The sequence below is a fragment of the Harpia harpyja genome, chromosome 1 (assembly GCF_026419915.1).
Source record: "Harpia harpyja isolate bHarHar1 chromosome 1, bHarHar1 primary haplotype, whole genome shotgun sequence".
NCBI classification, from domain to species: domain Eukaryota; kingdom Metazoa; phylum Chordata; class Aves; order Accipitriformes; family Accipitridae; genus Harpia; species Harpia harpyja.
The window spans coordinates 13,794,384-13,822,362 of record NC_068940.1 but is presented as its reverse complement, the minus strand read 5'-3'; the positions used below and the strand labels follow the sequence as shown (position 1 = coordinate 13,822,362).

The 27,979-nt window shown below is 42.1% G+C and overlaps 1 protein-coding gene across 4 annotated transcripts; it reads left to right on the top strand.

Annotated features, from left to right (window-relative positions):
- The first annotated feature begins 10,993 nt into the window (after nucleotides 1–10,993).
- Nucleotides 10,994–25,028, top strand: NQO2 (N-ribosyldihydronicotinamide:quinone reductase 2). Of its 4 annotated transcripts, none has more exons than XM_052780176.1 (7): nucleotides 10,994–11,058; nucleotides 11,476–11,528; nucleotides 13,173–13,337; nucleotides 14,830–14,960; nucleotides 17,188–17,301; nucleotides 18,609–18,710; nucleotides 19,856–25,028. In XM_052780176.1, the coding sequence occupies exons 2-7, from the start codon at nucleotides 11,522–11,524 to the stop codon at nucleotides 20,027–20,029; spliced, it is 693 nt and encodes a 230-aa protein (XP_052636136.1). In that variant the 5' UTR covers nucleotides 10,994–11,058; nucleotides 11,476–11,521; the 3' UTR covers nucleotides 20,030–25,028. The 4 variants fall into 4 exon arrangements, with proteins under 4 accessions (XP_052636136.1, XP_052636147.1, XP_052636156.1 ...); XM_052780187.1 differs by having other exon boundaries at nucleotides 11,469–11,528; XM_052780196.1 differs by lacking the exon at nucleotides 10,994–11,058 and adding an exon at nucleotides 11,095–11,139.
- The last annotated feature ends 2,951 nt before the right edge of the window (nucleotides 25,029–27,979 follow it).

Genomic DNA, 27,979 nt, shown 5'->3' with positions numbered 1-27,979 from the left:
TCTCAGCAGATGTTTCAGACAAGTACTCTGGTACGTAAGAGGAACCTGCAAAAATCCCTTTGGGAAGAATATCTAAAATTAGTTGCTTCTGAAATACATTGTCACACAGCACTGGACTCACCAGAGGCAGCACCTTATGTACCTGCTGATGCCTAACTAGAGTTTATCAACTTCATGGAATTATGTTCACCCCCACCACAACAGACTTCAGCCAGCAGCTGGGCTCCTTTACAGCCTCACTTTTCAAACCTAAAGAAGCATCAACTTGAATATGAAAACAGAGTGTCAACTTGACATATGACCTTTTCTCCATAATAGACAAATGTAAATCTTACATCTGGGATAGAAAATAACTTTGAAGGGCAGTGACTATAGAAACAGGTCTCCCAAGTTTTTGTTTCATCTAAGGGAAGGATTATTGGCATAGAAAATTTACTTTCTCCCTCCCCCACCTCTCCCCTGAAAAAAAAAAAAAACAACCAAAGACCTTTAAAACTCTGCTTGGAGCTAGTGTTCAAAATCAAACAGGAAGAGCTGTAGCATACCAGCAAATTTTACATTACCTTCACAGAAAACTATGCTCAGTTGTATTAATGCTTTTTAATATCACAGCTAACACATTGCCACTCTCAGTTCAAATACTCCATAAAGTTCCTTCCTCTGAAATCAAACTGTCTATTTATTACCTCTTCAGGTACCAGTTAATATTCATTCCACTCTATTGCCTTTTGTTATCACAAATGGGGCAAAGACAGACAGTCACACTTGGCAAAGATTCCCATTATTCAGATGCAAAGGCAAATCCTAGGTCTGCTGTCTTTACACACGAAGACTGAGTCTATAGTCAAATTTGAAATTCCAGCCTGTGTTGGAAAGAGTACCTCAGGCCAGACTTCTCAATCAAAAAGCACAGAAGAGATTACTAATTTACAAGTAACAAATTTGTGTATCCCAGAATTTGTACTTGAGTGAACTAGTCCCATTACTTCCTGGCAAAAATCTGCTAGCAGAAGCTGCAATTAAGTTTCAAATAGCTAAAAGCCTTAAAGACATGTTTCATTTATATACTTTAGTAGTGTTAAATATTTAACAACACAAGGTTTAAAAACAAGCTAAACAACTGATAAGAATTGTTTCCCAGGACCCTGTCCCTGTTGATGGTTTGCTTTTCATTTAGAGATACTATAGACTTGTTAACCCCAGAGGTTACCATTTTCAATTCTGTTACTCACTACCAGACAGACAGACTGAGAAGAAAAACAGGTCATAGTGAGAGGCTCTTAGTCACGCCGTCCTCCTGCTTCCTTCCTTCCTGTTGCACAAGCCTGTCAACTCTTCTGCTCTAAGGAGAGAGATCGATACAAGGGAGACCGTCATCTTTACTGCCTGACAAAAGAAGCCTAGGAATAACTGCAGTGTTATTGTGATATATATGGGGGTACAGACCGGTGCAAAAATATTTTCTGTAGGATATTACTTCTCAATTTCTCTTTTTTTCTTCCTTTTCCAGTGCAGAACCACAGTACTCAACTGGTTAGAACTGCTGTCCCAGTAGCTGTGTTCTCTGCAACAGTTACAGGAAACTAATATCAAATAGGATTTCTCTTATACTAACGATTTGTTAGCATCGTTTTTCCTTGCTGCTTATTATCACTCCTGATAAAGGTTCTTAAACCATTTGCTTTAGGACAGAACTTGCATTAAATATTAAAAAACTCGTCCTTGGTGAAGGCTTCACTTCCGTTATAAAGACAAACCCTTGCACTGGGCGCTAGAGGGCACAACAGATCCTTTGGATACACGATATTTTAAAATCTTGATATACGACTCCAGAGACAGAACAATGTGAACGATAAACTTTGTATTAATCCTAGGAAAAGGCATAAGGAAAGCTAAAATAGTTCCTGCACCGTTATATTCTAACTAATTCCTTTTCTAATATGGACAACTGTACCTTGCACCCTAACCCACGTTCTGTAATTTGTATGAAGAAAATGCACACACGCACAAAATATGGTATTAGCATTTCTACATGAACTTATACGACAGATATTAAGGATCACAAAATTGCGTGCTGTATCATCTGATAAAGTGAGGGAAAAAAGAAAACAAAATGCTAATCTAGTTCAGTTGCTGAAGGAATCAATCAACATACGTGCTGTATGTTTTTGTAATTTACACTGGCATCTATAATGTTTTTGATTGTGTTGATGACTCAGTTCATTGTTGGCTTGAAGCAACAAACCTGACTCCTTCAGAGTACTTTAGGTCTTGAACTTCAGAGTCTTATTATAATATCCAATAACATATTCTTAGCATGCAGATTTTAAAGCTAGGCCATGAATGGACATAACTTGGAGGCAATAAAATATGTTAGTTATTTCCTCTCTCTTAGAGGTATTTGAAATGTAGGATTTTCTTACCTTTCTCCTTATAATCAACTCAAAAATTTTATTTCAGTGCTTGTGAGATATTAGAAAAGAATGTAAATAAAAGCACTTAATTGTTTTTAGGTATTCAGATACTCGTTTTGACCCTTTTTACTTTTCTTTTATACCACCAATTGACAACAACTTTTTTTTTTCTTACAGGATGCTAGTGTAGGAAGTATTATTCAGACATGTCTAGGGAACCTTTGTTCACAAAGCACTGTGACGCATGAAGTAGCACTGCAGATGTCCCTGTATCACTCTGCCAGTATATCACAGTTTTGACCTGGAAAACTAATTTCATTTCAAAGTGTAACCTTTTGGTGCCGCACCTGCTCATGGCTCTACCTAGTTCCTTCTCCCTGCAGCCACTTTGTTAGCTGCAGTTTTTTAGTCTTCCTCCTGCTTCTACTGTACTTTTGTTTGCTGTATAAATTTTGCTGGCACTGTCACAGCAATAAGCACTAGGCTTACTCTAAATACTTCCCAGCAGAGGGCTTTCTGGTTTAGAGCTTCTGACTCATCCTAAACTATTCTACCTCAGGAATTTTATAATGCTGTTCTTACAGCATCCAGTGCCAGACAGTAATCAGCCTCAGCACTGGATATCCCTTATTTCTTACTCTCTGACATTATATAGCTGGGGTTTATACACTTGGAAAACTTGGGTCTTTTACATATCCCTGTGTATTGGTTTTGTGTGGCAAGGTTTTGGTAGCGGGTGGGGTTACAGGGGTGGCTTCTGTAAGAAGCTGCTGGAAGCTTCCCCTGTGTTCGACAGAGCCCATACCAGCCGGCTCTAAGACAGACCCGCCGCCGGCCAAGGCCGAGCCAATCAGCGATAGTGGTAACGCCTCTGTGATAACATTTTTAAGAAGGAAAAAAATTGGGACGGCGGTATTCGGCAGCCGGAGAGAGGAGTGAGAATATGTAAGAGAAACAACCCTGCGGACACCAAGGTCAGTGAAGAAGGAGGGGGAGGAGATGCTCCAGGCGCCGGAGCAGAGATTCCCCTGCAGCCCGTGGTGAAGACCATGGTGAGGCAGGCTGTCCCCCTGCAGTCCATGGAGGTCCACGGTGGAGCAGATATCCACCTGCAGCCCGTGGAGGACCCCACGCCGGAGCAGGTGGGTTCCCGAAGGAGGCTGTGACCCCGTGGGAACCCCGCGCTGGAGCAGGCTCCTGGCAGGACCTGCGGATCTGTGGAGAGAGGAGCCCACAGAGCAGATTTTCTGGCAGGACTTGTGACCCCGTGGGGGGCCCACGCTGGAGCAGTCTGTGCCTGAAGGACTGCACACCGTGGAAAGGACCCATGCTGGAGCAGTTCGTGAAGAACTGCAGCCCGTGGGAAGGACCCACGTTGGAGAAGTTCGTGGAGGACTGTCTCCTGTGGGTGGGACCCCACGCTGGAGCAGGGGAAGAGTGTGATGAGTCCTCCCCCTGAGGAGGATGAAGCGGCAGAAAATAACGTGTGATGAACTGACCGTAAACCCCATCCCCGTCCCCCTGTGCCGCTGGGGGGGTGGTAGAGAATCCGGGAGTGAAGTTGTGCCCGGGAAGAAGGGAGGGGTGGAGGGAAGGTGTTCTGAGATTTGGTTTTATTTCTCATTACCCTACTCCGGTTGATTTGTAATAAATCAAGTTAATTTTTCCCCAAACTGAGTCTGTTTTGCCCGTGACGGTAATTGGTGAGTGATCTCTCCTATCCTTATCTCGACCCACAAGCTCTTTGTTATATTTTCTCGCCCCTGTCCAGCTGAGAAGGAGGGGGAGTGATAGAACAGCTCTGGTGGGCACCTGGCATCCAGCCAGGGTTAACCCATCACACCCTGACAATAGCTGCGGCTCAAAAGGCTGTGGGAGTCCAAGTATTCTGACAGGGGAAGACAGCATTCGTCTCCCTGTAGCCACCTAGATGCTGCCAGGTGTCTGCTGTAAGCCAGGTGGTGGGTCTCCTTGCACTAGCATCCAAGGCAAGTGAAAGTATTTGCATCTGAGAGTGACTCTCTCAGCTCTAGAGGGAGTGTAGACTAGATGATCTAATTTTTACATGGCTAAAACTAGGAGACAGGAATCCCACCTGCTTGCCTACCTAAGTGGAGAACAGTTACGTGCATTTGGGGTAGAGCGAGAAGAGAGAGGTTGACTGTTCTGGGCCCCACAATTTAAGAAGGATGTGAAGGTCCTTGAATACATCCAGAGGAGGATAACAAAGCTGGTGAAAGGGCTGGAAGGAATGTCCTGTGAGGAGTGGCTGAGGACTTTGGGCTTGTCTAGTTTGGAGAAAAGGAGGCTGAGGGGTGACCTCATGGCTCTCTACAGCTTCCTGAGGAGGGGAATAGGAGAGGGAGGCACTGAACTCTTCTTCCTGGGATCCAGTGATAGGACACATGGGAATGGTTCAAAGCTGCGCCAGGAGAGGTTTAGACTGGACATGAGGAAGCATTTCTTTACCGAGAGGGTGGTCAAACACTGGAACAGGCTTCCTAGAGAGGTGGTCGATGCCCCAAGCCTGTCAGTGTTTAAGAGGCATTTGGACAATGCCCTTAACAACATGCTTTAACTTTTGGTCAGGCCTGAATTGGTCAGGCAGTTGGACTAGATGATCATTGTAGGTCCCTTCCAACTGAAATAGTTTGTTCTATTCTGTTGTTGACTGTAATCCCTTATGTCATAACATTTGCACCACTACAGCATCTTTGAAGTGGGCTTCCTACAGCAATGACAATACTTGGATGTCCTGTCGCTGTTCAAAGGGACTGTTTGGGGTTCAGGAAGTTTAGTTCTCTGAAAGCATAGCCACTGGACAAGTATTTCAGGTCACTGAGCTGGTTCTCTCCAGTTCCTAGCTGAGTTATATACACCTTATGGTCATGGACATTTTTTATTACTAAATTCAATAACTTCAGAGCAATATTAAGAGTAGATATTTATTACTGAAAATAGAATACAAAAGCTTCTTGGCAAGATAAAGGATTTTAAAAGTACTCTGTACAAAATGGAGCTTTGTTTGTGTGCAGAATATGACTGAGTGGCTTAAAATCAGTGATTGCTCATGGGACTCAACTGGTAACAGTTCAAGAAAGTATTAATGGGCTCATTAAGGATAACAGCTGGTTTCAAAGAAGCCTAAAATACTTAGGAACAAAAAGAACTGCAGATAGAAATGTGTCTGGCTTCCAGAATACCATTTGGCAGCCCAAGGCTATCCAAACTGACATCCCACCTGTCAACTAGTGAAGGAAAAGTAGGGGAAGAGCTTGCAGACAGTATGACCCTACATCTCAGCATAGAAAAGGAAAGGAAGAAGTCAGCGAAATTTGTCTCTGTACTGGGGAAAAGAATCAGGAACCAACTTTTGGTGAAAAGGTTTATATGAATGGTTTTCTCCCTTTTTAGTTACATGCCCTTTCCAATTTTGCAAGGTACTTCATTTCACTAGGGGATAGAAGGAAGCTGTCAAATATGCCTTGTTACTAGCTAAGAGATTTTCTTGACCAGTACTTGGCAAGTTTTTGCCTTGGAAAACCACCTAGGCCCGCATCAAGCTCTTGATTCCCATTTTGCTATAAATCTCTCTATAATTGATCATTATCCCGCTAGGGCTAGTTTGCTGCATTCCTCATACTTTCTGTTTTCTTGGGTGCTTTGTTTTCCCTTATTTTTCATATCTCAGTCTTGCTTTGTCACATAAGGGTTATCTGTCTGACCAAACTCCAAGCCTATGGAAGACATCCAGTACAACACCATTGGAAGCATAGCAACAGAATTATCAGACCTGGGAACTAAAATATATTTTAAAAGGAAAGGGGAAAAGGTAAGGTTAATATCCAATGAAAATTCCTAAATTAGGGCCACTTTTTTGAGATTTCCAAGTGCAGTCTCTTAGGTTTCAGTTTAAATGTTTACCTTGACATGAACCACACTTTCCTACTTACAAGAATTTTCTCTTTTCCTTTAGTTAATGCTAACTGTGCTCCCTTGTAATAGGAAAGAATGAGTCCTCAGAGGGAACTGTGACAAAACAACTGACTTTCTTTTTAGGTCAGATATTTAATTAAAAAAAAAAAAAAAGACTTAAAATCACATAAATGACAGGCAAAAATGAGCTCCTGCTACCTTCAAAACTTTCACCCAGTTGATGCCTAACCTTTGGTAAAGAGAGCATGAGCTTTTCTTCTGCAGCACAGTAGGGGTTGCATATGCACCCAACTGCTGTTGCATGTTAAAGGTTTCAGCAATGTTTGACACTGGAGGACTGGAGCCTTCATGTTCCAAGGTCATCCCAGTGCCTAAGTGACAAAATCATGCCTGCTTTCTCTCTTTTCCTTCACTGAAACCCAAGATATTTTTCTGCAGTGAAACACCTTCAGCAGGAACTGATGATGTAGTCTCTCCAGAATAGCCCACAGTTTGATGTGGGAGTCACTCTTTAAGAATCGGTATTTGGTTTCCCTCAAGCTGAAGGCAGAATTAAATCCAGCTCTTGAACTTCCTAAACAAGTAGTCCAATAAGCAAATATTGCAACAGTATAAAAAAGAGGTATCTCTGCCCTCCTCAGCTATGTGTCCAACCCCCTGCCCCAATAAAATCAACAGAAAAGCATGATCCTTCTTTAGTTTTTCAGAGGAAAAAAAAAAAAAGTTATTTATCTTCGCTAGAGGGTTTGGGGCTACAAGTCAAGAGTAAAAGTATTTTAGATAACAGCGAAATGTACCTAGAATATATCTGAAGAACAGTATTTAAGCTACCAACTTGTGCCAAATTCCTCCTATAGGTGAGTCATTCACAGAGCACGAGGGTTGTTTCTAACCTATATGGGAACTAAGAGTCGCACAGTGTTCTGGACACTGCTTGGGAGGCCAGGCAATTAAAAGTTATTTTTAGTCTCTGTGAATCTTAAGAGATGCGCATGGGAGACAAACAAACCAACTTGGCCTCCCATTTAAAATAAAGGGCTCTGAGCTGACTACCACCACACAGGAGTAAAATCTTCTAATTATGACAGATAATTCCACACAGACATCAGCTCAACACTTGGTAGCAGCCAAAAAAGCAAATTTTACAGTAGGAATTATTAGGACCACAGAGCAGAAAATTATACCACGGGGTAAATCCAAGACACGCCCATACTGTGAATACTATATGTAGATCTGGTTGCCTCACTTCAGGAAATGATGCAGCAGAACTGGAAAAGCGCAGAGAAGACCACTAGGAAGGACTGAAAGTACAGAGCGGTTTCTGAACAAAGACCCCCTGAAGAACAGTCTTCAGTCCAGAGAAGAGGTGATTCAGGAGGCACATGATGCAGGTCCACAAAATCACCAATGGACAGGGGGGATGAACAGGACTGACTCTTCGCTGTCGCTCCCAGTACAAGAACTAAGGGGTATCAAATGAAGCTGACAGGAATCAGGTGCAAAGCAAAAAAAAAAAAAAAGGGGGGGGGGGGGTGTTCCTCACACAGCAGGAATTGAATCTGTGGAAGTCCCTGCCAAGAACAGTGTACATATAAGGGATTGGCATGGATTCACAGGGAGACTAGGAAAAGTGCTTGACAGAGATGTAAATTGGAGGTTACTACATAAACAAACTACAACATGCCCAGGCCTAAGTTGAAGTTAGCTGCAGGCTGAGAGCAGTGGGGTCAGTATCATTATACGTGCTTACCTGCTCTTACTCTTCCCTAGGCATCTACTTGTGAGCAGGGTTGGAGACAGGGTGCTGGGTTGAATACACCCTTGGTCTGAATTACTACCATAATTTTAATTTTCTTATGTTCTCTGTCTTGTGTGAGAGAGATAAACAGTTTGCGTCAATCAAAAGCAAGAGAAACTGCAAATATCCAAACTTCCTATGAAATACGGCTCGCTCAGTCAATGCTCATTAATGGCTGACAGCAACAGGAGAATTTTCTCCCAGTTTAGCCACAGCTACTTTTTCCATTGCTAATTAGCAATTAAGTCCTTAGTGTTAAAGGATTTTCAGTCATGGGTTTCTCTTGGTTTGCTTTATTAACAACTCAGAGTTGGGCCACTACCACAGTGAATGGCAACCTTCTAAAAATTTCCCAATCTTATATTCCTTTCTACCACCCATTGTCCCAGTCCAAAGTCTTTGTAATTTTCCAGTTGCAAAGGTGGGGGAGGAAGATAATAAGAAACATTCCCAACCTGCAAAATTAAAATCTCAGAGGGTGTTCGAGCTACTGCAACATCTTCCTGAGTGCTAATTAACTTTAAAGGAGGCAGGGGAAGCAGGAGAGGGAGAAGGAGGCTACAAGAAACTTCACTCTGTCCCACACAGTTGCCCAAACAGCAAAAATAAATGGATTCCTAAAACTATGAAATTTGAGTTTCATAAAGAACTCTCTGAAGAGCTCTGAAAAACTAATGGGTGCTCACAAGATTGCTAAGAAATTGCTGAATGTGGCTGCTGAAATCCTTATAATGGGCCTCAGCCAAAGACAAACATGAAAGGATTTTTTTAAATTTTATAAAATTATTAGAGATCATTCCAACAGTATTTGAGGGAAAGGTACTTTAGGATATATTAGGAATTAACACAGGAACTAATCCTGCAAACTTTTACAACCTCACTCAGAAATTGGGGGTTCACCTCTACAGTGAGATCACTGCTGTCAATCTTATGTGTAGAAATATTTAATGATTTTATGCTCTTCAAATTCATGAACTCCTCAAGGTTGAGACTACAGCCTTCATTTGTCTAAAATCACAATGCACACCTACAGTATTGCAGTATTTTCCAGTTGTAAAAGCCTATTATTTACTGGTAGTAAAATAAACCATCTTTCCTCCTATACACCTGTGAAATATTTTAACATAGGTGTCTAGCCATCTAATGCATCACAAATGTGTTCTCTCAAGTCCTTCCTCCACAAAATATACTCCCCTTTTTAATGCTGTTTTTGTATGCAGGTAGACCTTTTCAAATGTTGTTAACATTAACAATACATATGATATATGATATATCATATGTTATATGCTAACAATATATATTGTGGAAGACAAAAGTATTTTGTGCTCCAAGAGAAAATTGGCCATTCACTTTATACATGTTATGCTCACTCTTTACTTTAAACCTCCAAAAGAGATCAAGATAATTGTCAGTCCGGGAGCTATGTCAAAACCAGGGTGGGAATCCAGGAGTGTTTCTGATACTCCCTGTCATGGTAAGACCAAGCATGCGTTGACTCCCACCCAACCCAGAGAAAGCTTTGGACACACAGGCTGGGCGACAGCCATCATTCACTCTGACCAGGCTCCTGATAGCAGGAGGTGAGGATAGGAAGGGAAACGGGACTCCAGAGGAGGCTGCATGCCAGCAGAGACCCGGCCAATGCCTGGGTGATGTCCAGGCAGAAACAATTTCCAATGCAGGGTGAACACTGAGGAGGAAAGCAGGAATAGAGAAAATTAAAAAAAAAAAAAGACCCCTTGGAAATACTCTAGTACTCTGCGAGTTTTGAATGGAGAAATGTTAGCAGGAACAGTGTAATTTTTTTTCTTTACTGTTTCTGTGAGGTATCATATTAAATAGCCTGTCAGATAATATTACGTAGGTATATAAACTACTAGCATTTTTCCTTTAGTTCCCCATGTCTTACCATGAATAGACCTTATGCGTGGGGGGGGAAATGATGGCTTGGTCATTTATATGAGCTATAAAAAACAACTCTAATAAAACAGCAAAAAAACTCAAAGTCTTTGGGCTATGTCCATTTCAGCTTCTTTGCCAGTTTTTGCCCAGTCTTCACAAAAGTGAATTCTACTTGCTAGCAGTATACTAATACCAACAGCCCTTAGCTGCTTAAACACCGAGTGTTTTGTGAGAAGGTCTCGTTATTTCTGTTACCAGATGGGATGAAAAGACAAAAATAAGACATCCTACCTGAGGGGAAGTAAACTTTCAGTCTGGGTTTCTGGAGTCCCTGCCTAGTTCTTTACCACGCTGCTTCCCGTATAACCAACAGAGTGCAGCCAAGCAGAATTTGGGCTCATGTTTTATGCTCAATGTATGTTGGCAAGTGACAGCTGTAGCCTTGGGAAGCCAGGGAGGATAGCTGAGGGGTGCGTGTCTCCCCTGACCCTGACAGCACAGAGGGCAGGGGGTGAAAAACGCAGATGGTGCAAGGTTTGCAGAGAGGTTTCCCGCTCACCCCGCTGCAAGAGGACACCGGTAGCTCGGCCATTTATTTCCCAGGCCGTTGGCCCAGTCACTTGATTTCAGCCTCGGATTCTCCATTTGAAAACCACAGCTGATGGTACTCCGTCGCTGGCAGATAGGTGAGGACCCACCGAATGCTGCCAGGAGACGGAGGGGTTACCCACCCGTGAGCCGCCCCGGTTCCCCCCCGGCGGCACTCGGCCAGGAGCAGCACTCGTTCCCAAGAAACGCCAGCCAGCGTGTCTATTAGTAACAGTTATCGCGTGTAGTAACTGCGGCGGGTGACGCGCACCCAACGGGTGCCGTCTGCCCAACGGAGCTGCCGCAGCGGGCGGCGCCGAGCCCGTCCCCACCCCCGCCCGGCGCCGGCGCAGGCCCTGGGGCCGCCGGGCGGGCCGCTCGCAGCCCCGCCGCGCGGGTACGCCAGGTCGCGGGCAGAAGGTACAAGCACCCGGGGCCGCGGCCGGCGGGGCGGCCGGCACGGCCGGCGCCGGCAGTCGTTTTGAAACCGGATTTTAGAGGGTAGGACGAAAACCGGGAGCAGCGCCCAGCCCCTCCTGCGCGGAGGCGGCGCGGCGCGTCCGGCTCGGTCCCTGGGTGAAGCGGGCGTGCGGGAGCCGCTCGGCGCTGGTCCGGCGGCCCGGGGACGAACCGGCGCTCGGTCCTGCCGGCCGAGGGCTGGGCGAGGCCCGGCGTGAGGCGGCCTGCGGGCCCGCCTCTCCCGCCGGCGGCGAGCCCTTCCCCTCGCAGCCCCTCCGCCGCCACACGGAATGGTACCTTTCCCGCTGAAACAGCGGTTTTCCTTGTACCTTTTCCTGCTGTTTCTCACGCGAGCGAATTTGTCCTTTGAGTTCACAGGCAGCGTCAGAGTCTCAAGACAGAAGCTACTCGGTGCTTCCCGAAAATGGCAGGTAAGAACAAATACCGATAAAAACGCTCTTCACTTCAGGCCTGGGCACACTGGTACGTGGCATATCTGTAATATTTAGTTGGGATACTACGGTATTACTTTTATAAAGGACTGAAATTACTTCAGTAAGCGATGCCTCTGAAAACTCCGGTCTCTCCCAGCACTGTGTCCAAGTGCCCCCAGCTCCACTGAAATGGAAACAAACCAGCAGCTTGCAGAACTAATCTTATCGCATGTGTGAGCTTGTGTCACCTCCAGCCACTGAACCACCTATTTACTGAGAGTTAGCAGGAACAGCAGAGAGGTAACAGCTTCTAGTATTCCAGAATAAGTTATGGAGCAGAGGGTTAAATAGTTTATACACGTGTTAAATTTATGATAGCATCTGACCACAAATTTTAATAGTCTTTTGGCAAAGCTATTGTTTCATGGATGCTATGCACACTGGAGAAATAATCACCCTTTATAATTTAGGTTAAAAGTGAGGTATTTTTTCTTCTAAGCCTTCAGCTCTGGTTCTATTCATTATCTCTGATATCTGAAACCTACCTGTCACCCTGAGGGTGCTCTGGGCTGTACTCCTATGTCCCCTGGAGAAACTGAACTCAGGAGATGCCTCAGGTTTTGTGTTGGCAGTCAGGAACCAAGAGCTGCATGTTTTTCAGATACAGTAATTTTCAACAATCCCTGGAAGTTTCATTCTCTGCAGTGCTTATATATACATAACTACTACCTCACAAAAGTATTTCACATTTCCCTTGTGTTCAGTGATCAATTTTTTTAGAGCATTATTAAAATTGAATGGCCTATGTACAGTAAAATTTTGAACAAGTAAGCTCTGATACACCTTGTTACATGAGTTTAAGAAGCTCCATCCCCACATATCCATCTTGCTGCTCAGCTTACCTTAAAGCCACTTTGTCAGCAGTTTCAGATACACTAGGACAGCTCACTCTCACATCTAAGAAAATAATCATGTTGCTTTCTATTGAAGTTGCTGTGATGATGCTGAACTGGGATAGCAGCATCTTAAACATCTACCTCAGTGTTTTCACTTGTGCGGCACTGAAATGGAAGATGAGGGGATCCCGCATTGCAGTAGGAAGATGCTCTGAGCTTTCAGAACTTGTTTCCACAACAGTTTGAGGGAATCTAAGCTGGCATCACTTTGAACCCAGCCCACCCCTCACACTTGTGCTGTAGCTTGTCTGACCCAGCCTAGGGAGCTAAACCAGCAGACAGCTTTTGTTTCGGTTTGTTTTTTTTTCCTGTTGTTGGGTGAGTTTTTGGGGGTGGGCAGTGGAATCGGACGAACACAAATGCTGACTCAAGAGGAGGGACTGGGTTGTGCTGATGTAGGGCGGTGTCACCTGCTATGGAAACGCACCCACTGTCCACTGAGTTCCACCTAGGAAAGCCCAGTGTAGCACAAAATTGCAGAATGGGGGGCATTTACTGATGATTTCCTCATGAGTCACTCATTGCTGCCGAGCAGGAGTCAAATGCTGCCATTATCATTCTGTTTTCACTAGTTTTGTGCCACTTGGAAAACACACTACAGAAAAATGAAGGACCGGCTCCACAAACTCTTTTGTATCTGGCTCCTATACTCAAAGGTATCTTCTGGTTTTCTTTCTGCCTCCAGGGAGAAAAGTCCTGATAGTCTATGCACATCAAGAGCCCAAGTCCTTGAACGGATCTTTGAAGAGGGTTGCTGTGGAAGAACTGAGCAAGCAGGGCTGCAGTGTAACAGTGTCTGATTTATATGCAATGCAGTTCGAGCCAAGAGCAACAAGAAATGACATTGTTGGTGAGACTACCCAAAATAGACTTTTTTCAACAATAACAATGAGACAAACTTTCACCTTGTCTATCCTGCTGCACTAACAACCCAGAACAAGTTAGGTGCACTCCAAAAAATTGTTGCTATTATTTTGTACAAATATCCCCCAACTAACAAGACCCAGCTTTTTATTTTCTTTTAGCATTGACTAAGAAATGTCAGTGTAGCAACCCAACAAGTATCATCTTTATTTTAATAAATCTGATCACTAGAAATGGTCCCTCAATCAGAAAAATGAAATATCCATATAGTGCAGATTTGTAAAACAGTGTTTTGCCTTTAGACTAAAGTGGATGAGGGAAAATTACTATTTTTGCGGTATTTACAATCAACTGAAAACACTTTCTAAAAACCATCTACTCTTAACAAACAAGATTACAAAGGCTTTCTGCAAGTTAGCTCCAGGCACTTAAGTGCTTGGGCTTTTGAGTTGTCTTGGCACCTCCTGACTACCTTGGTATTATATGATTACTAAAAATGACCAGATGATGCAGTTAAGACTTGAGAAAAACAGTGATGCTCATTAGGTTTATGTGATATTTTCACTGTGCTCTTAATAGCATGTAGCCCCAGTATTTTTCCAGGTTAGGAAACACAAAGCCGTGACAATCTGTGACAGCTGAAAGTCTTTCTTTAAAACAAGAATCAAAAGGCAATAGCACAGGTCTAGTGCAAGCACTGGCAAAAAAACGAGAAAAAAAAACTTGTTAATGACCAGACATAAGCATTTCTAAAAGTCCACTCCTGAATATGAACCTTGGCTTGTAGTGACATTACTGGGAGGGAAAAATGCATTAGCATGTGTCCACAAACAATTTCTGAAGTCCATTTCTCGTGGGTGAGAAATGCCTTCGGATAGCATTCTGTGACTTGCTAGAGTTTAGTTCATGAGGCTCCTGCCACTCTCTTCTGCTAGAGATTGATGATCTACTAGTTGAATCAGCAGAATTGAATGTATATATCTGATTTGGACATACTCGAATCAGCTTACCTAACTGTAGTGGAGTCAGCAGAGCCAGCCAATACTGGTTCCCCAGCCCCAGCTGAATTTCCCAGTTACAGAGGCTGAAAAGCAGCTACATAGTGCTTGTGACTGTGTGGTGGTTTCAGTAATCCCTAATGCAGAGGCAGAGCAATTAGCAAAATTCTCTTAAATCATCCACCTGCATCACCAGAGTCTAGAGCCAAGCTTAGGTCCTCTTACTGCACTTTATATGTTGCCACAGAAAGGCAAAAGTTTTAGTAGTCTGAGATGCTATATTCCTCTTCAGTTTAAAATGAAATCACGATTAGCTGTGATGCTGCTGAATATCCACACACACACAAAAAAAAAAGGAAGTGGGGAAAAATGGAAAGCAGTAACTCAATTTAGAGCTGTAGATTGCAGCATATATTTAATTCTTATTTGGCTACAATGCTAGAAACAAGGCAAGGAATGACTGTTCGCTTCTACCCGCAGGTTGCTTGCACAACCCAGAAGAGTTCAATTATGGTGTGGAGACATGGGAAGCTTACAAGAGAGGAGATTTGTCCAACGATCTAATTGAAGAGCAAAAGAAGGTGCAGGAAGCAGACTTAATGATTTTTCAGGTCATTATTTTAAATTGTATTAAAAAAAGACTTCAGCTGTAATATATAGGGTTGAACAAAAGAAAAGCAATAGTGAAAAGATTATAGATTTCATTAGGAACGTTGAATCTAGCCAGAGTAAAAAGAGGTAGTAGCTCTGCCATCAACATAAAACAATCTGTATCCAGCATAGCAATTTCAAGGTGTCTGGTTTTTCTGATATGATGTGGATTTTAGAAAATATAAAAAATACCAGGTCATGTGTGAGCATTATTCATGCTAGCACAGTATGAGTTTTTCACACAACAGTGCAACACTGGCATTTTTGGAGAGTAGGAAGGCATCTGAAATTAGAACCTTAAATTACCTGAGTAGAACTCACAGCAGTGCTTCACTTAAAAATTAACATTCAAAAGTAGTCTGATTGCATAGGTTTTGTGAAAACTGGTCCTCACACTACCTGCACTCCAAAATGATTGCATTGAGCAACTCAGACCAGAAAGTACTGAGTGCAAAATAATACTATAATTCTCAATATGAAAATCGTGCCATGTTATCAGGCAGCCCGATACTACCCCTTTGTCTTGGAGCTCACGCAAAACAAACACAGATCTACACACAGAGGTGTGTGTAAGGGCTTAAGGCAGCCCCACTGAGTTACAGGTTTGGGATATAGTAACAGACACCAGATCAACAGCTTTAGGAAAAAGTACTCTATCTCTAAGTAATGGTAGAGTAACTAAATACAGATCAGTAGTACAATTATCCGGGTCATTACAACAGCAAATCCATTAATTCAGCAGCACAATTATCCAGGTTGAAATGACAGCAAATACAGTAATTCACCAACATGTGGCCAAACTTCATATCTGGATGCACAAAAACATACATGACCGTGGTTATCCGGCAGGCTGGCAGAAAGCAGGGCAAGGCTTATTTTCTGGGCAAGCAGCTGGGAGCAGCCAGTGGTCTCAGGGAATTGGGACTTCCCCAACCAGACTGTCCTCATTTATTGCTGAGTTGCAGAAGCACTATCTGGACTTGCAAACGGATCATTACACCCCATCTCCACTCCCCACTGTGCCAGCTCTGTCCTTGGTGTCCACACATCCCAGAAGTACTGTATAAGGCAATACTAACTTCACATTTCTTTGTGTGCCTGTGTGACTGTTGGCCTTAGGCATAGCCTATATATATTCCACTGTCCAATTCTAGATGAAATTTAGAATATGACCATATCTCCGTTAAGCATTTCACAGTAAGTCTTCATCATTTTTACACTATTGCTTCTGAGATAAGTATAGTAAAATATCGCCTGAAGGAAGTGGTTTCTTTCTACTTTCTGTCTGTAGAATGCTATGAAGTTGAGTATGTTCTGGTGCAGAAAAAAAAAAGAAAGAAAGAAAGAAAAAAAAGCCTCTCAAAGACACCATAAAGTAATTTAAAATTAACTGCAGGCTAAACTCACCACTTCCAAAGATAATGGTGATTGCCCAGTTTCCACATTGTTTCCATCTTGAATTAAGCCACATATGGGTAAGTTTTTACAGAATTTCTTCTTCTGTACTGCAGTGTGTACCAAGGTTTAGGGACAGTGATGCATCCTAGAATAGGAGTCCTTAAAGCACTCAAGATAATGCAAATAAGACGTGAGAGCTTTAGGCTGTAGTCCTATGGGCTAACTGAAGAATCTAGAAGCAGAGGGTCCTACTGTTAAAGAAGTTTTCTTCTCTATAAAGTGATTCAGGATCATCATGACACCAGGGCATGAAAGTAAGTCTTTCTTAAGATCCCATGGCATTTGTCAGCAGTCTGTCAGATCAGAAGTGATCATCAGATGTCAGTCCTGGTAATAAGGTTCTCTGTATGCATTTTGGCCACATTCTCCATTAGATTATATGTTCCTTTGGCATTTCAGCAATAGGAGACACAATTCTGTACAGTCTTAAGTTTGAATTAAATGGCGCCTTCCTGCTTCATCATATTCCAATTTAATTTGTGTGGAAGCCCTCACATTCACTATGGTGTTAGTGTGCTGTAGGTGCTCAGGTACGTACCCGAGACTACTACAAACAGAAAGCACTTCAGTTATTTTTGCCAGGCATAGTTACTGCCTCTCCTGACAGAGAGCTGAAAGAAGGCATGTACAAGATCTGAACAGATTAAGAGAATAGGATTTAGCCTGTTGACCAGGCCTAAGGATGGCCCCAACTCTTTGTGCTAACAAGGTAATTTACTTTTTGCCTAGTTTCCCTTGTATTGGTTCAGCATGCCAGCAATCATGAAGGGCTGGATGGACAGAGTCTTGGTCCAAGGATTTGCTCACGAATTTCCAAACTGTTATGATTCGGGTTTGCTCAAGGTATGTTTTTGAGATTGTTTTATTAAGATCATGATTTGCACTTGTCTGGCTTGTTAAAACTGTCTGAAAGGTAGTACAATAAGGAGAATGCAGTGGTTGCTAAAGATTTAAGCAATCTCCTAGAGATTTTTAGCTGGCCTACAAAATGGGCTTTATAATTTGGTAGGTGTATCAGAGTGCACTGGGGTGGCATACAGCTTGCAAACAGTTTAAATCAATCCATTTCCTAAAACTATAGTATGTCATTCTTCCCACCACTGTAGGACTGCACAAATCTGTAATGAGTGAAATACTAGAATAGGTGACAAGATCCTGTTCTGGGATTAGATGTGAAAGGTTGGAATTAAACTATAAAACTTAATCAGAAACCTGAAATACCCAGTGCACGAGCCTCTGTCCCAGGTATCTCCTTTCAACCTTTTCTTCTTTGTAGCTTATAAATTAAGCAAGATCAGTATCTCTAGATGACAATCCATAAAATTTTAATTCTCCACGGCACTGAGAATATCCCTGGAAAATGTTGGCCCGCTGTCTGATGGATCTTATTTGGTGACAACTGTAGCATCCAGAAACAATATTAGTTTTACGTTTATGTTCGCTGCATATTAATCTCTGTAATTTCTGATCTTCTTAACAATTCCAAACATTTCAGTTTGTTTAAATTTCAGAAATGGCTGCCTCACTAAGATGAATAGGAGTAATCCCCAATGATCATAGCTGCATGCTGAGTGCAGGCTCAAGGCAGTTCAGATACTGTGCTGGAAAAACGTTATTTCAATTACAGAAGCTAAAACTGAGTGGGTAGAAGCTGAGCGCAAGCCCATGGCTAATACCGGTTACAGAAGCAGAAGAAACACAGGGGTTTAGAACACCTGAGGAACACCTTGTCACCTTGGCAAGTGACAAGCAAGCCCAGGTTTGAAGGAGGACTGTAGCATTCAATTTCTGCCTCCAGGAAGGACAGGGATAAAGGGATTCTCAGTAACAGAGTGCTTTCCAGCCACAGTTTTCCAAACATTGCACAAGGGAGAACAAGGGTCAGTCCTGCTGCATGCAAGAGTGTCAGACATGTAATTCCTTTTCTTTTTAACCTGTATCTGCCCAAAGCCCTGACACATAGTCCAATTGTCTACGCTGTATGTTGTCAATCTTTGCCTCAGAGCTGCTGCTACACAAAGTCTGGGAAAGAAGAGGACACCACCTCCTCTAGAAATTTATGCTGTTCAGGTTCCCCTGAATATCTCTTGAACTATTTAGCCGTTCTTCTTTAAACATGCCTAATTCAAGCACTGCTTTCTTAATTCTAGAACAAATTAGCCCTGTTTTCTTTCACCACTGGAGGAAGCAAAGAGATGTATGCAAAAGGAGGTATCAGTGGTGATATTCGCTACCTCCTGTGGCCCATCCAGGTATAATATATGAATATTTGGTTGTTGTTTGCCTTAATTTTTAGTATTCCAATTATTTATAACAGTTGTATTATTGTTTATTTTATATGAAATATAATGTAATAAGAAAGAATTAAGTTGTCAGTTCCAAGCATCTGCAGGTTATAAATTGGGCTCTAAAATCCTGAGACTACTTTAAAAGTCCATAGAGTTTTAAAGTTGTTTTGTTCCCCTTCCTCCAGATTGGAATCTGGAGAAAGCTCATACTGTCAGTCTTTTAAGTTTCTCTGGTATTATAGGATTTCCTTTATCACTGGTGTGCAGGATTTCTTTTCCCCATAGCTACCTGATCATGTAGGATGCGGGGCAGGAGGGGAGTCACACATTATCCTGGTATTAATGATCAGCATACAAAAGTTAGCATGCCTTTTCTTATTGCTACCCTTTTATCAGAAGTAGCAAGCATGCTTTGAGAAATTTAGGTGGTAAGGCAAAGCTACTACTTGATATAATACAATGGATGTGCTTAAGTTCTTTGGTCTCCTACCCATTGCGATTACTAGCTGTCCGCCCTTGTGAGGCTATCTAGCGGCAGAGCTTGCAAGTCAACATGACAAAGAATGTGAAACACAACTGTGAATTCAGAAATACACAGAGGGAAAATGGCAAGTTGAGCTGATTTGAAAGGCACTAGCCTTCATTCAGGATTGTTTGGCTAAGCCAGAGGCAAAAGGTTAAAAAAAATACTTAGAAGTAGATGAGAAATACACTGCAGTTCAGGAACAATCTGTGGAGATTCAAACAGTACAATGAACTTTAGGCTGTCTCTGATCCTTGCAAATTTAATAGCATACAGCAGCTGAAGAGAACAGTTCTGTGGGTTTAATAGAACTTAAATAGCACAGAGCAGAATAAATGAAGTTGACCTTATTTTTCAGTGTATTATATGTCATTCTACCTAATGTCTAGCCTTCACTAGTGACTGCCAGGACAGGTAACGAACTTTTGCAATTTATTTCCCTTCTCCTGATAAATGCACAGGTTTAGAAAACCTGCCTTACATTGGGCCAGAGAAACAGTTTCAGATTTGAATCTTCTACATTCTTGAATTGAAAGTGAAAGACTAACTATTTCCTGAGGCATTTGTTTCTTTGCTTTGAGTCCAGCATGGAATCATGCACTTTTGTGGCGTCAAAGTCCTTGCACCTCACATCTGCTTTGCTCCGGAGTATGTGTCTGAGGAGAAGAGGAAGGAGATGCTGATTGCCTGGGCCCAGCGTCTGAAGACTCTTTGGAAGGAAGAACCCATAAACTGCTCTCCTGAGTGGTATTTCAAGTAATGTTCAAGTACAAGACTACAGAGAGAAGACTTTTTTTTCCTCCATTCTTTTTGGTGCTTTATCTCAATATCTAAATGCTAATCTCCTAATTCGAATGTATTATAAGTATCTTGAGTACTACACCTAGCAGCTTAACTGGCAATATAGCATTTATCTTCTTTGATTCTTGAGGGATTCTCTTCAATGATCGGTGCAAAACCCTTTGTGAAGAATTATCCTTGCTCATATAAACAGTGACATCCTGCCTACAAGTGGTTAATAACACAAACAGTATTTAGTTGCAGATTATACCGTTGCTGCTTATGAAACAGTAAAGTACATCGTCAAGTTTATTTTAACAGTTTTTGTACCAGCTGCCACTTTTTTTTGTTTGCCAGGGAATATGCTGACCATACTCAACCTTGTTATGGCCAATCCTGTTCTTTTAAATGAGAGCTCTACACTTGTGCCTTTGAGCTATGAAGCCAGATCATGAATAATGCAAAAGGCTGTACAGTTGCACAGTGACTTAGACAACTGGAAAGCCTTGTGGACAGCCTTAGGCTTTTCCACATATTTACAAGGCAATATTAAAGCTATGACAGACACCAGAAGAGGAGAAAAAACAAATACAAATATCACATAGCAGTATGTGCATGTGTTGCCTTTCTTTATAAAATGTATCTCCCATTTGTAAAGTATGTAGTTTCCTAAAATCAAAGGCAGTTCTGTATTTTTGTTACCCTAAGTAACGACAAAAAGGAATCCAATCTGTTCCCTGCCCCTTCACACCACTCTGTATTGCTGTTTGGGTCTGGAGGGCTGGGTGCATCTCCTCTGGCATCAGTGTAGGTGGGCTTCCTTGGAGATCTCCAGCACTGGCAGTTGGTGAGGCAGAAAACCTCTGCAGGTGTTGTCTGGGCAGGAGCACTGCCAAAACCTGCAGGAGCACTGTCCGTCTATGAGCCAGGATCTAGTAGGACAAAATGACTGTCTGGCTCTTAACGTCCATGATTTTTACCTTGAACTTTAGTGGGATTATTTTTGTTTGAGAGCTGTTAACCCATTTTGTGCATATGGCAAAGGGTGGGTTTCTCTCTTAGCTACACAATTTCTTGCTTTAATCAGCTTACCTAACAGCTGGCTTTGCACTTTGATATTAAAATAACGTGGCCCAAATAAGAAACGGTCTTCTAAGTCACTGACAAATGACACTTAGGCCTCTGCACAGAGAGCATGCATCTGCCATACATTCTTTGTAGCAGCCTTGTCATGCCCCACCCTTATGTTTCTTTAAGGGCTATTTGGATAATAAACATGCTGAGCCGAGATTTTGGAGTGGCAGGGTAAGCTTATACACCAGGCTGGGAATTGCTACCACAGGGAAAGAGTCACATGTTCCTGTTTGTCACTGTATGAAGTGAAGGTCTATCTCTAGCAGAGACAGACCCCTGAAAGCAGTGCTGCCCTAAGTTGTTGCAGATGTCTACTTCAGTGCATATGAGTCAAAGTCTTTAGGTTACACAAGCAAGAAATTTGCTTTCGCTCAGTAACTCTGGTATAGGAAAAAGAAAGTGAAAGGGAATAAAACAGAAAATATTATACACAGAAGTTGTGGGGAAAGCAGATTCTTGCCTAAAAGACCTAAGGAAAACAACTTTAAGTTACCTGAAGAGAGATTGAAGGACAAATGCAAATATTAAAATTGGATGGGAGAAGAATTATCCTTATGTTCACTGCGTTCAGTTACCAGACTATTCAAGAAAGAAGGAAATGGATATGAAAGCAGAAGTTGCAACTATCAAACCAAATGTTACTGTGCTGGATCAATTGCAGAGCTTAGTGGGTTTAACTGTTAGATGAAGAATCTCAGACTGACCTATGTGATGAAGATACACTTCTTTACACTATTTGGCAGATGCATGCCAGCTCCCACACACATGGTAGCATTAAGTGCCTATATTAGACTGGATATTTGTAATGTAAGTATACAAGAGTGGCTGTGCTGGGTCAGAACAAGGATCCTCCAACCCCAAGTTTTTTCTCCACAGTGGTTATAGGCCAGGAAGAGCAAGCACTTCCCCTGAATACTGTCCTGGGCTTCAACTATATTTAGTGTGGGGGATTTCCTGAGCTATACATGTTTTCTCTATATTTACCAAGCCAAACAGATCTCTGCTCTGAATTTTGTTCAGTCTTCTCTTAAATTCATGCCAACTTGAAGCAGCCAATACTTTTTGGCAAAGTTCAGCAGGTCAGCTTTTTCCTTGCATGAAGCATTGGAGTGGGGAGTGATCCCAGGGAGAGTGAAGCACCTGCTTCCCAGTAACTTCATTTGATTCCTCCCAGTCAACAGTAAATGATCAGTCCCATCCACCCTTTTACATGGTGCTTACAGTTTTGTAGATGTGTGTCACCTCCTCACCTAAATAATCTCCTTCCCAGGCCATGGAGTCCTGTCCTGCTCAGTTGTTCTTTCAAAGGAAGGCATTGGCCTTCGGTCACTCATGTTGCTCTTCTCTGAACTCCTCCAGTCTCACTATCCCATTACTGAGAAGAGCGGACCAGAAGTGCATGTGGAGTCAACTCCATGACTTTTGGATTCGTATGACTTTCTCTGCTCCTTTCCTAATAATTTCTGACATATGATTTGCTTTAGCTAATGTTTTTTCTGTTGTAACCCTAGATCTTGGCCATCAGTGGTAATGGTCGGCTCAGGGGCCATTATTTTATACGTCAATTGTAGGATAATTCTTTTTCCACATGCGCACCCCTTTACATAACTTGAATTTCACTTCCTGTCTCATTGCCCAGTCACTCAACCATTTTTCCAGAGCTCTTCACAATCTGCTTTCCTTGTCCCCCCTCTTCTAAGTAATCTGTATCATCAGCAAACTTTCTCAACCTCACTGCTCATATCCCTTTCCAGATCATTTTCAACAGCTCAAATCCCTGCACTTGTAACCTCCCTCTGTTCTGAAAGCTAATCATTTACTGTTGCCCAATTTGTCCTATCTTTTAAACACATCTCCATGCCATGACCTTCTTTCTTATCCCCTACCTGCTTAGTTTCCTTAAAAAAAAAAGTTGATACGAAACTTTGTCAAAAGCCTCTTGGAAACACAAGTAAACTATATCAGCCAGATCACCATTCTGCATATGCTTTAACTCCTCCCAAATTACATCTTTAGGTATATCATTCCAATTTGAAAGCCACTGTACAAGGGGGTATACAATAAGGGGGAAACTGAGAACCACTATTCAACTGTAACTTTCCACAGTCAATCTCTGTGCTCATGTGTGTAGTCTATTCTCATACAGAAATGTTCCATGTGCCTCGTAATTCTTGTCACTTTCCTTTATTTCATGTCTGGCTCTCCTGTATCTGTTCAGAGAAGAGGTAATCAGAGCTGTGATCTGTATCTCGGCTGTGGACACGTAACAGATTAAACCACATTTGCTGAAAGGTGCTGCTCTTGCAGTGCTTTGGAAGCCAGTCAACTGTGCAGTGATAGTGGGTGCTGAGCCAAGAGTTAATGTCCTTATCCTGACATGCTTTCAGTGCCTGCTGTACAGCACACTGTACAGGGGCACACCTATGTTCTGGCACATGCCTTTCAAAAACTCAGGGGAGAATTTTACCATGTAGAAAACCAATAGAGTGGTCTGTGGTTAACAAGGAGAGAAAGAAAGAAAGTGGCAGTATTAGTTTCCTAGTAGTACTGGAAACGTTACAGACATTTTGATCTAAAGAATGCTTGCCCTGCTAAATCACATTATGCTAAAAGTCAAATGTAGTCTGGTCAAAACAGCATTGATTTCATCAGAATAAAGCTAGAATTAGGTGAGTGACCTGTGGCTGCATTTCAGGCTGGGGAGAAGGGTATAACGGCAACATACTTTCCTCTTCCATTTAGTCTGGGGATTTGGGTTTTTGTTGCTGGTGGTCCTCCTCTCCCACACACTTTCAGGCAACTTTCTGGTCTTTTTCTCTACTTGTTCCAAAAATCATAACTGAATTTCTTTTATTTGATGTTCTGATATGGCAGGTGAAACATGCTTGCAACTTCAGAAAAACACAAGGAAACAAATAGATCCCCATCTGAACTATGTTATCAAGAAGACTCATAGCTTAGAGAAACCAAGACTGATTTCTTGTGGTAAGGTGCTTTCAATCGAGGTTTCAAGAAAAATTAACATTTAAAGGCAAGCGTGGATAGTTCTTTCTTTGGTTTACTATTTGATTCCTGGAACAACGTTAATGTCACTGTGAGATTAGCTGCCTGCTTGCAGAGGAATGTACTTTGCAATAGACAAGTTATCAAAAGGTTGTGCTGAAGAGAGGAACAGCCAATAATAAATACCATGTATAATTCATATACAACTTTTTTTTTTTTTTTTTTTAAGAAAAATCCTACTATGTTAGTAGATATCCTAAAGCCTAAAGAGCCTACACTCCACAAGAAAGATGCAAGAAATTTAAGTTTAGGGTGCTCCTGAGTTTTAGTGCTAGATAATTGTCATTCTAAGGGTATTAAAATACCTACTGTATCCATACAAAAATGAAGCTCCAAGATCCATGATGTTTCCTTTTAAATTAGGTGAGTCACTACAAAGAGTAGCCAAGAGAGCTATTCCAGCCTTAGTTCCAAAACTCGAATTAAAAAGTATAAAAGAATCTTTGACTACAAATATTTGGGGAAGCAGAGGGCTTAGTCCAGAGCAGTAGCCTCACATTTCAGCAGCCTCATTTTAGGTCCTTCAACATAGTGGCAGCAGTTGATCATTTCACAAACAGGTCAGGGAAATGTCTATTCCTGCAATACCTTTGTTGATTCTATCTTACTCTGCTGGTGTTCATATATTTACGGAAACATTCTCCACAGAACAAAATACCAAGGAAACACCTATTGAAGAATTTGTGTCACAGTGCTTGGTGCAGACTGATGTAAAAAAAAAGAAAAATTATAAATACTGGTGAAGTTCTTATTTTTTTTAACAGTAAAATTTAGTGAAATAATGTTTTATGACCAGTTATTTCCAGCCATCCAAAGACATTTTTAAACTCGTCCAGATTTAGCAGTATTGGTTTAATGCAGTCTGAATGCACAGGAATTCTGATCTCTTTAGAAAACTCAGTAAGGAGACAGAAGACCAGTTTCTTCCCTAGGTTTGTGCAGCTGAAATACCCCATAGCTGGTTCTGAATTACCAATTGCCCTTGATGAAATGAGAAAGCATTTTGTTAACATCCAACAGGGAGAATAAACCAAGACCTAACCAGCTTGTCAAAGCAACAGGCTGTCACAGAGGACTGCCACACCTACAAATGCTATGTACTCCACTGAGATGTGCAGAGCAAAGGTGGTGTCTTTACTGGAACTTCATGTGAAGCCAAGGGGAAACAAAATCCTCTCAATATACTCTACATGTACACCCTTGTATTTCTGTCATCTGTTGCTAGGCCACACCTCAGCATCTAGGAGAGACCTCAGGTGGTCCTCTTCTGAACTTACCTGCAATGAAAAATTGTGGCAGCAGTCAGTCACAAACAATGGTGGTTCCCAAGTCTCTTGGGCATCCTGTTCTGCATTTGGACTCCCCAGGGGGACATGGCCCTTCTCCCCATGTGTCAACACTGTTGGTTGCACAGTGCTACAGTTTCTCCCATCTCAGCCCTCTGGGTGCTCAGGGAAATACAACAGAAGTTTTGTTGCATTGATGAGCCAAAGCTAGCTAAAATCATGGCTTCTTTCTGTAAAATCAGCTGTAGAACATAATACCTTGACAGCTGTTGGACAGCAGTGGGATCAGTCAGACCAGATAATGCTTTAGCTTTAGATTAAAAAGTAGATTACAAAAAGATTACAGACAAATATCTCCTTAGAGTTTTGCCCACCAATGATCCCCCTCCCCAGAGTTCTGGGCAGGGTGCTGAGCCCAGAATTAATGTTTCAGCATTGACTCATCTCCAGAGCTGAGAACCTCCTGTGCGAGGGAACACTCATCCCTGCTGGGCCCAGCGGAGCCTTTAGCTGGGGACAGCCACAGCACCATTACGCTCAGGTCCCTACAGAGCTCGCAATTCATGTGAGACATGGAGAAGGAAAAGCCTCTAAAGAGATACCTGGCAGCAAACTGCAGGTGGAGAGGAAGAAGTGGAAAAATTCAAACCTCTGTAGGCAGAGCTTACTACACTACAGCCTTCAAAGTTAATACCAGGAAAATAGCCCTGTGTGAAGTCACTCTCCTGTTATGGCACAAGCTTACTGTAATTTGATTTTAGGTTTTAAGATTAATGAGACAGGTAACCATTCCAGGTAGCCGTGGTCTAGCACTGTGGAGTTTTGACACTTTTTATTTATCAGCCCATACAATTTTTCCAGTGGTGCAATGAAACCTGCAGGTTTCACATACAGCAGTTTTCACCCTGCTGGAAATAAAACCAGCTACATGTTAAAAAAAAAAAAAAAAAAGGCATTTAGAATTCTATATATTTACTTTTTTTTATGTCAGTTTTAATAAGATGACTGAGATTTTTAGTACAAAGTAAGTGAAGGTTTGGTCAAGATTAGCAAAATCTTCGGTTAAAGTAAAAAGAACTAATGGGCTTATTTTATTTTCATTAATACTAAAATTGAAAACTTCTGCTCACATAAATGCATTATTGTGAAAAGCATTAAAACTGTACTGGCTTTATCATCCAGTTCAGGATAACCTTCCTTCTTCTCAATCAGAATTAAGATATTTCTCCATAAATTCAGATTGCATTTTTTGATCAATTTATTTTTCCCTATTCATTTTGAGAAGGACTGTCATAACTGGCAACACTGACCTCTAAGCACCAACAAAAAAATGCTAATTTCTGTCTTCTTTTGCCTAGCGCTTGTTGGCAAACCACCATTGAATGAGACTGAAACCTTTTTAACCACACAATTCTTATAAATTTAGCCATCTTACTTCCTGCCTTCAGCCCATGTCTTCAGCCACACGCACAATGCAAAGCTCAAAAGCAGAAAAAAACAAGCCAAAACAAAAAACCTTGGAAATAAAACATTTTCAAAAGATTTCTTTAATGTTTGGGATTGCCACAGAAGACCAAAACTGAATGATCAGCCCACCAGAGATACCATGTCTGGATTTCCTTTTGCTTTATTTAGTTGACAGATGTCCCAGATTCTCTGGACTGCAGGTTTAATAACATCCTCCTTACAATACCTCACAATGTGGATGGACATGAAACGTCTGTATTCAAACTGTGATGAGCTTAGTTTGGCAATTCAGCATAGCTGTCCTGTGTCTCCTCATTATAGCAGGTGTGATCAGCCCTTGCATCTGCAGCTGTCAGAGCATTAAAATCCTGTTCTGGCTCAATACTAGCTGATCCAGAATCAGTGGAAAACAGGGATGCACTGGGCACATGCCAATACCGTTGCCAAGATGTTTTTTTAAGAGTGAAAATGATTGCACTGAGCATTTTTTGGAGAGTTCTTGGAAAGAAGCCTCATGTTCAGTTTGTCCAACAAGGTGCAGAAAACTGCCTCAAGTCTTGGAGAGAAAACTTCAGCTTGAAAGTTATCACCAAGGCTGTTCTACCTCTCCAAAACTGCAGCCACCTGCATACTACTGTTTCCCATCTGCCTTTCCAAAGAGACACCTTTCAGAAAGCTGGAAGGTGGGAGCCACCTGCCCCTCGCAGATGAACATGCTGGCCAGCAGAAGGCACAAATCAGACTGTGTCTTCTCCTAGAAGGGCAGGTATGGGTACATGGGTGGTTTAGGAATTCAGATACTATGTTGCTGACCATAAAGGACAAATTTCGTACTTGGAGAGGGCCACAGGCCCAGAACGTGCCAGCGTTACACACCAGTGCGCCCATGTAAATCCTCAAGGCCACATAATACTGAATGGGGTTCTTTTGTTTGCCAATGTTTTGTTTGTATGTGGCAGGAATAGGACCAGTACAAACAT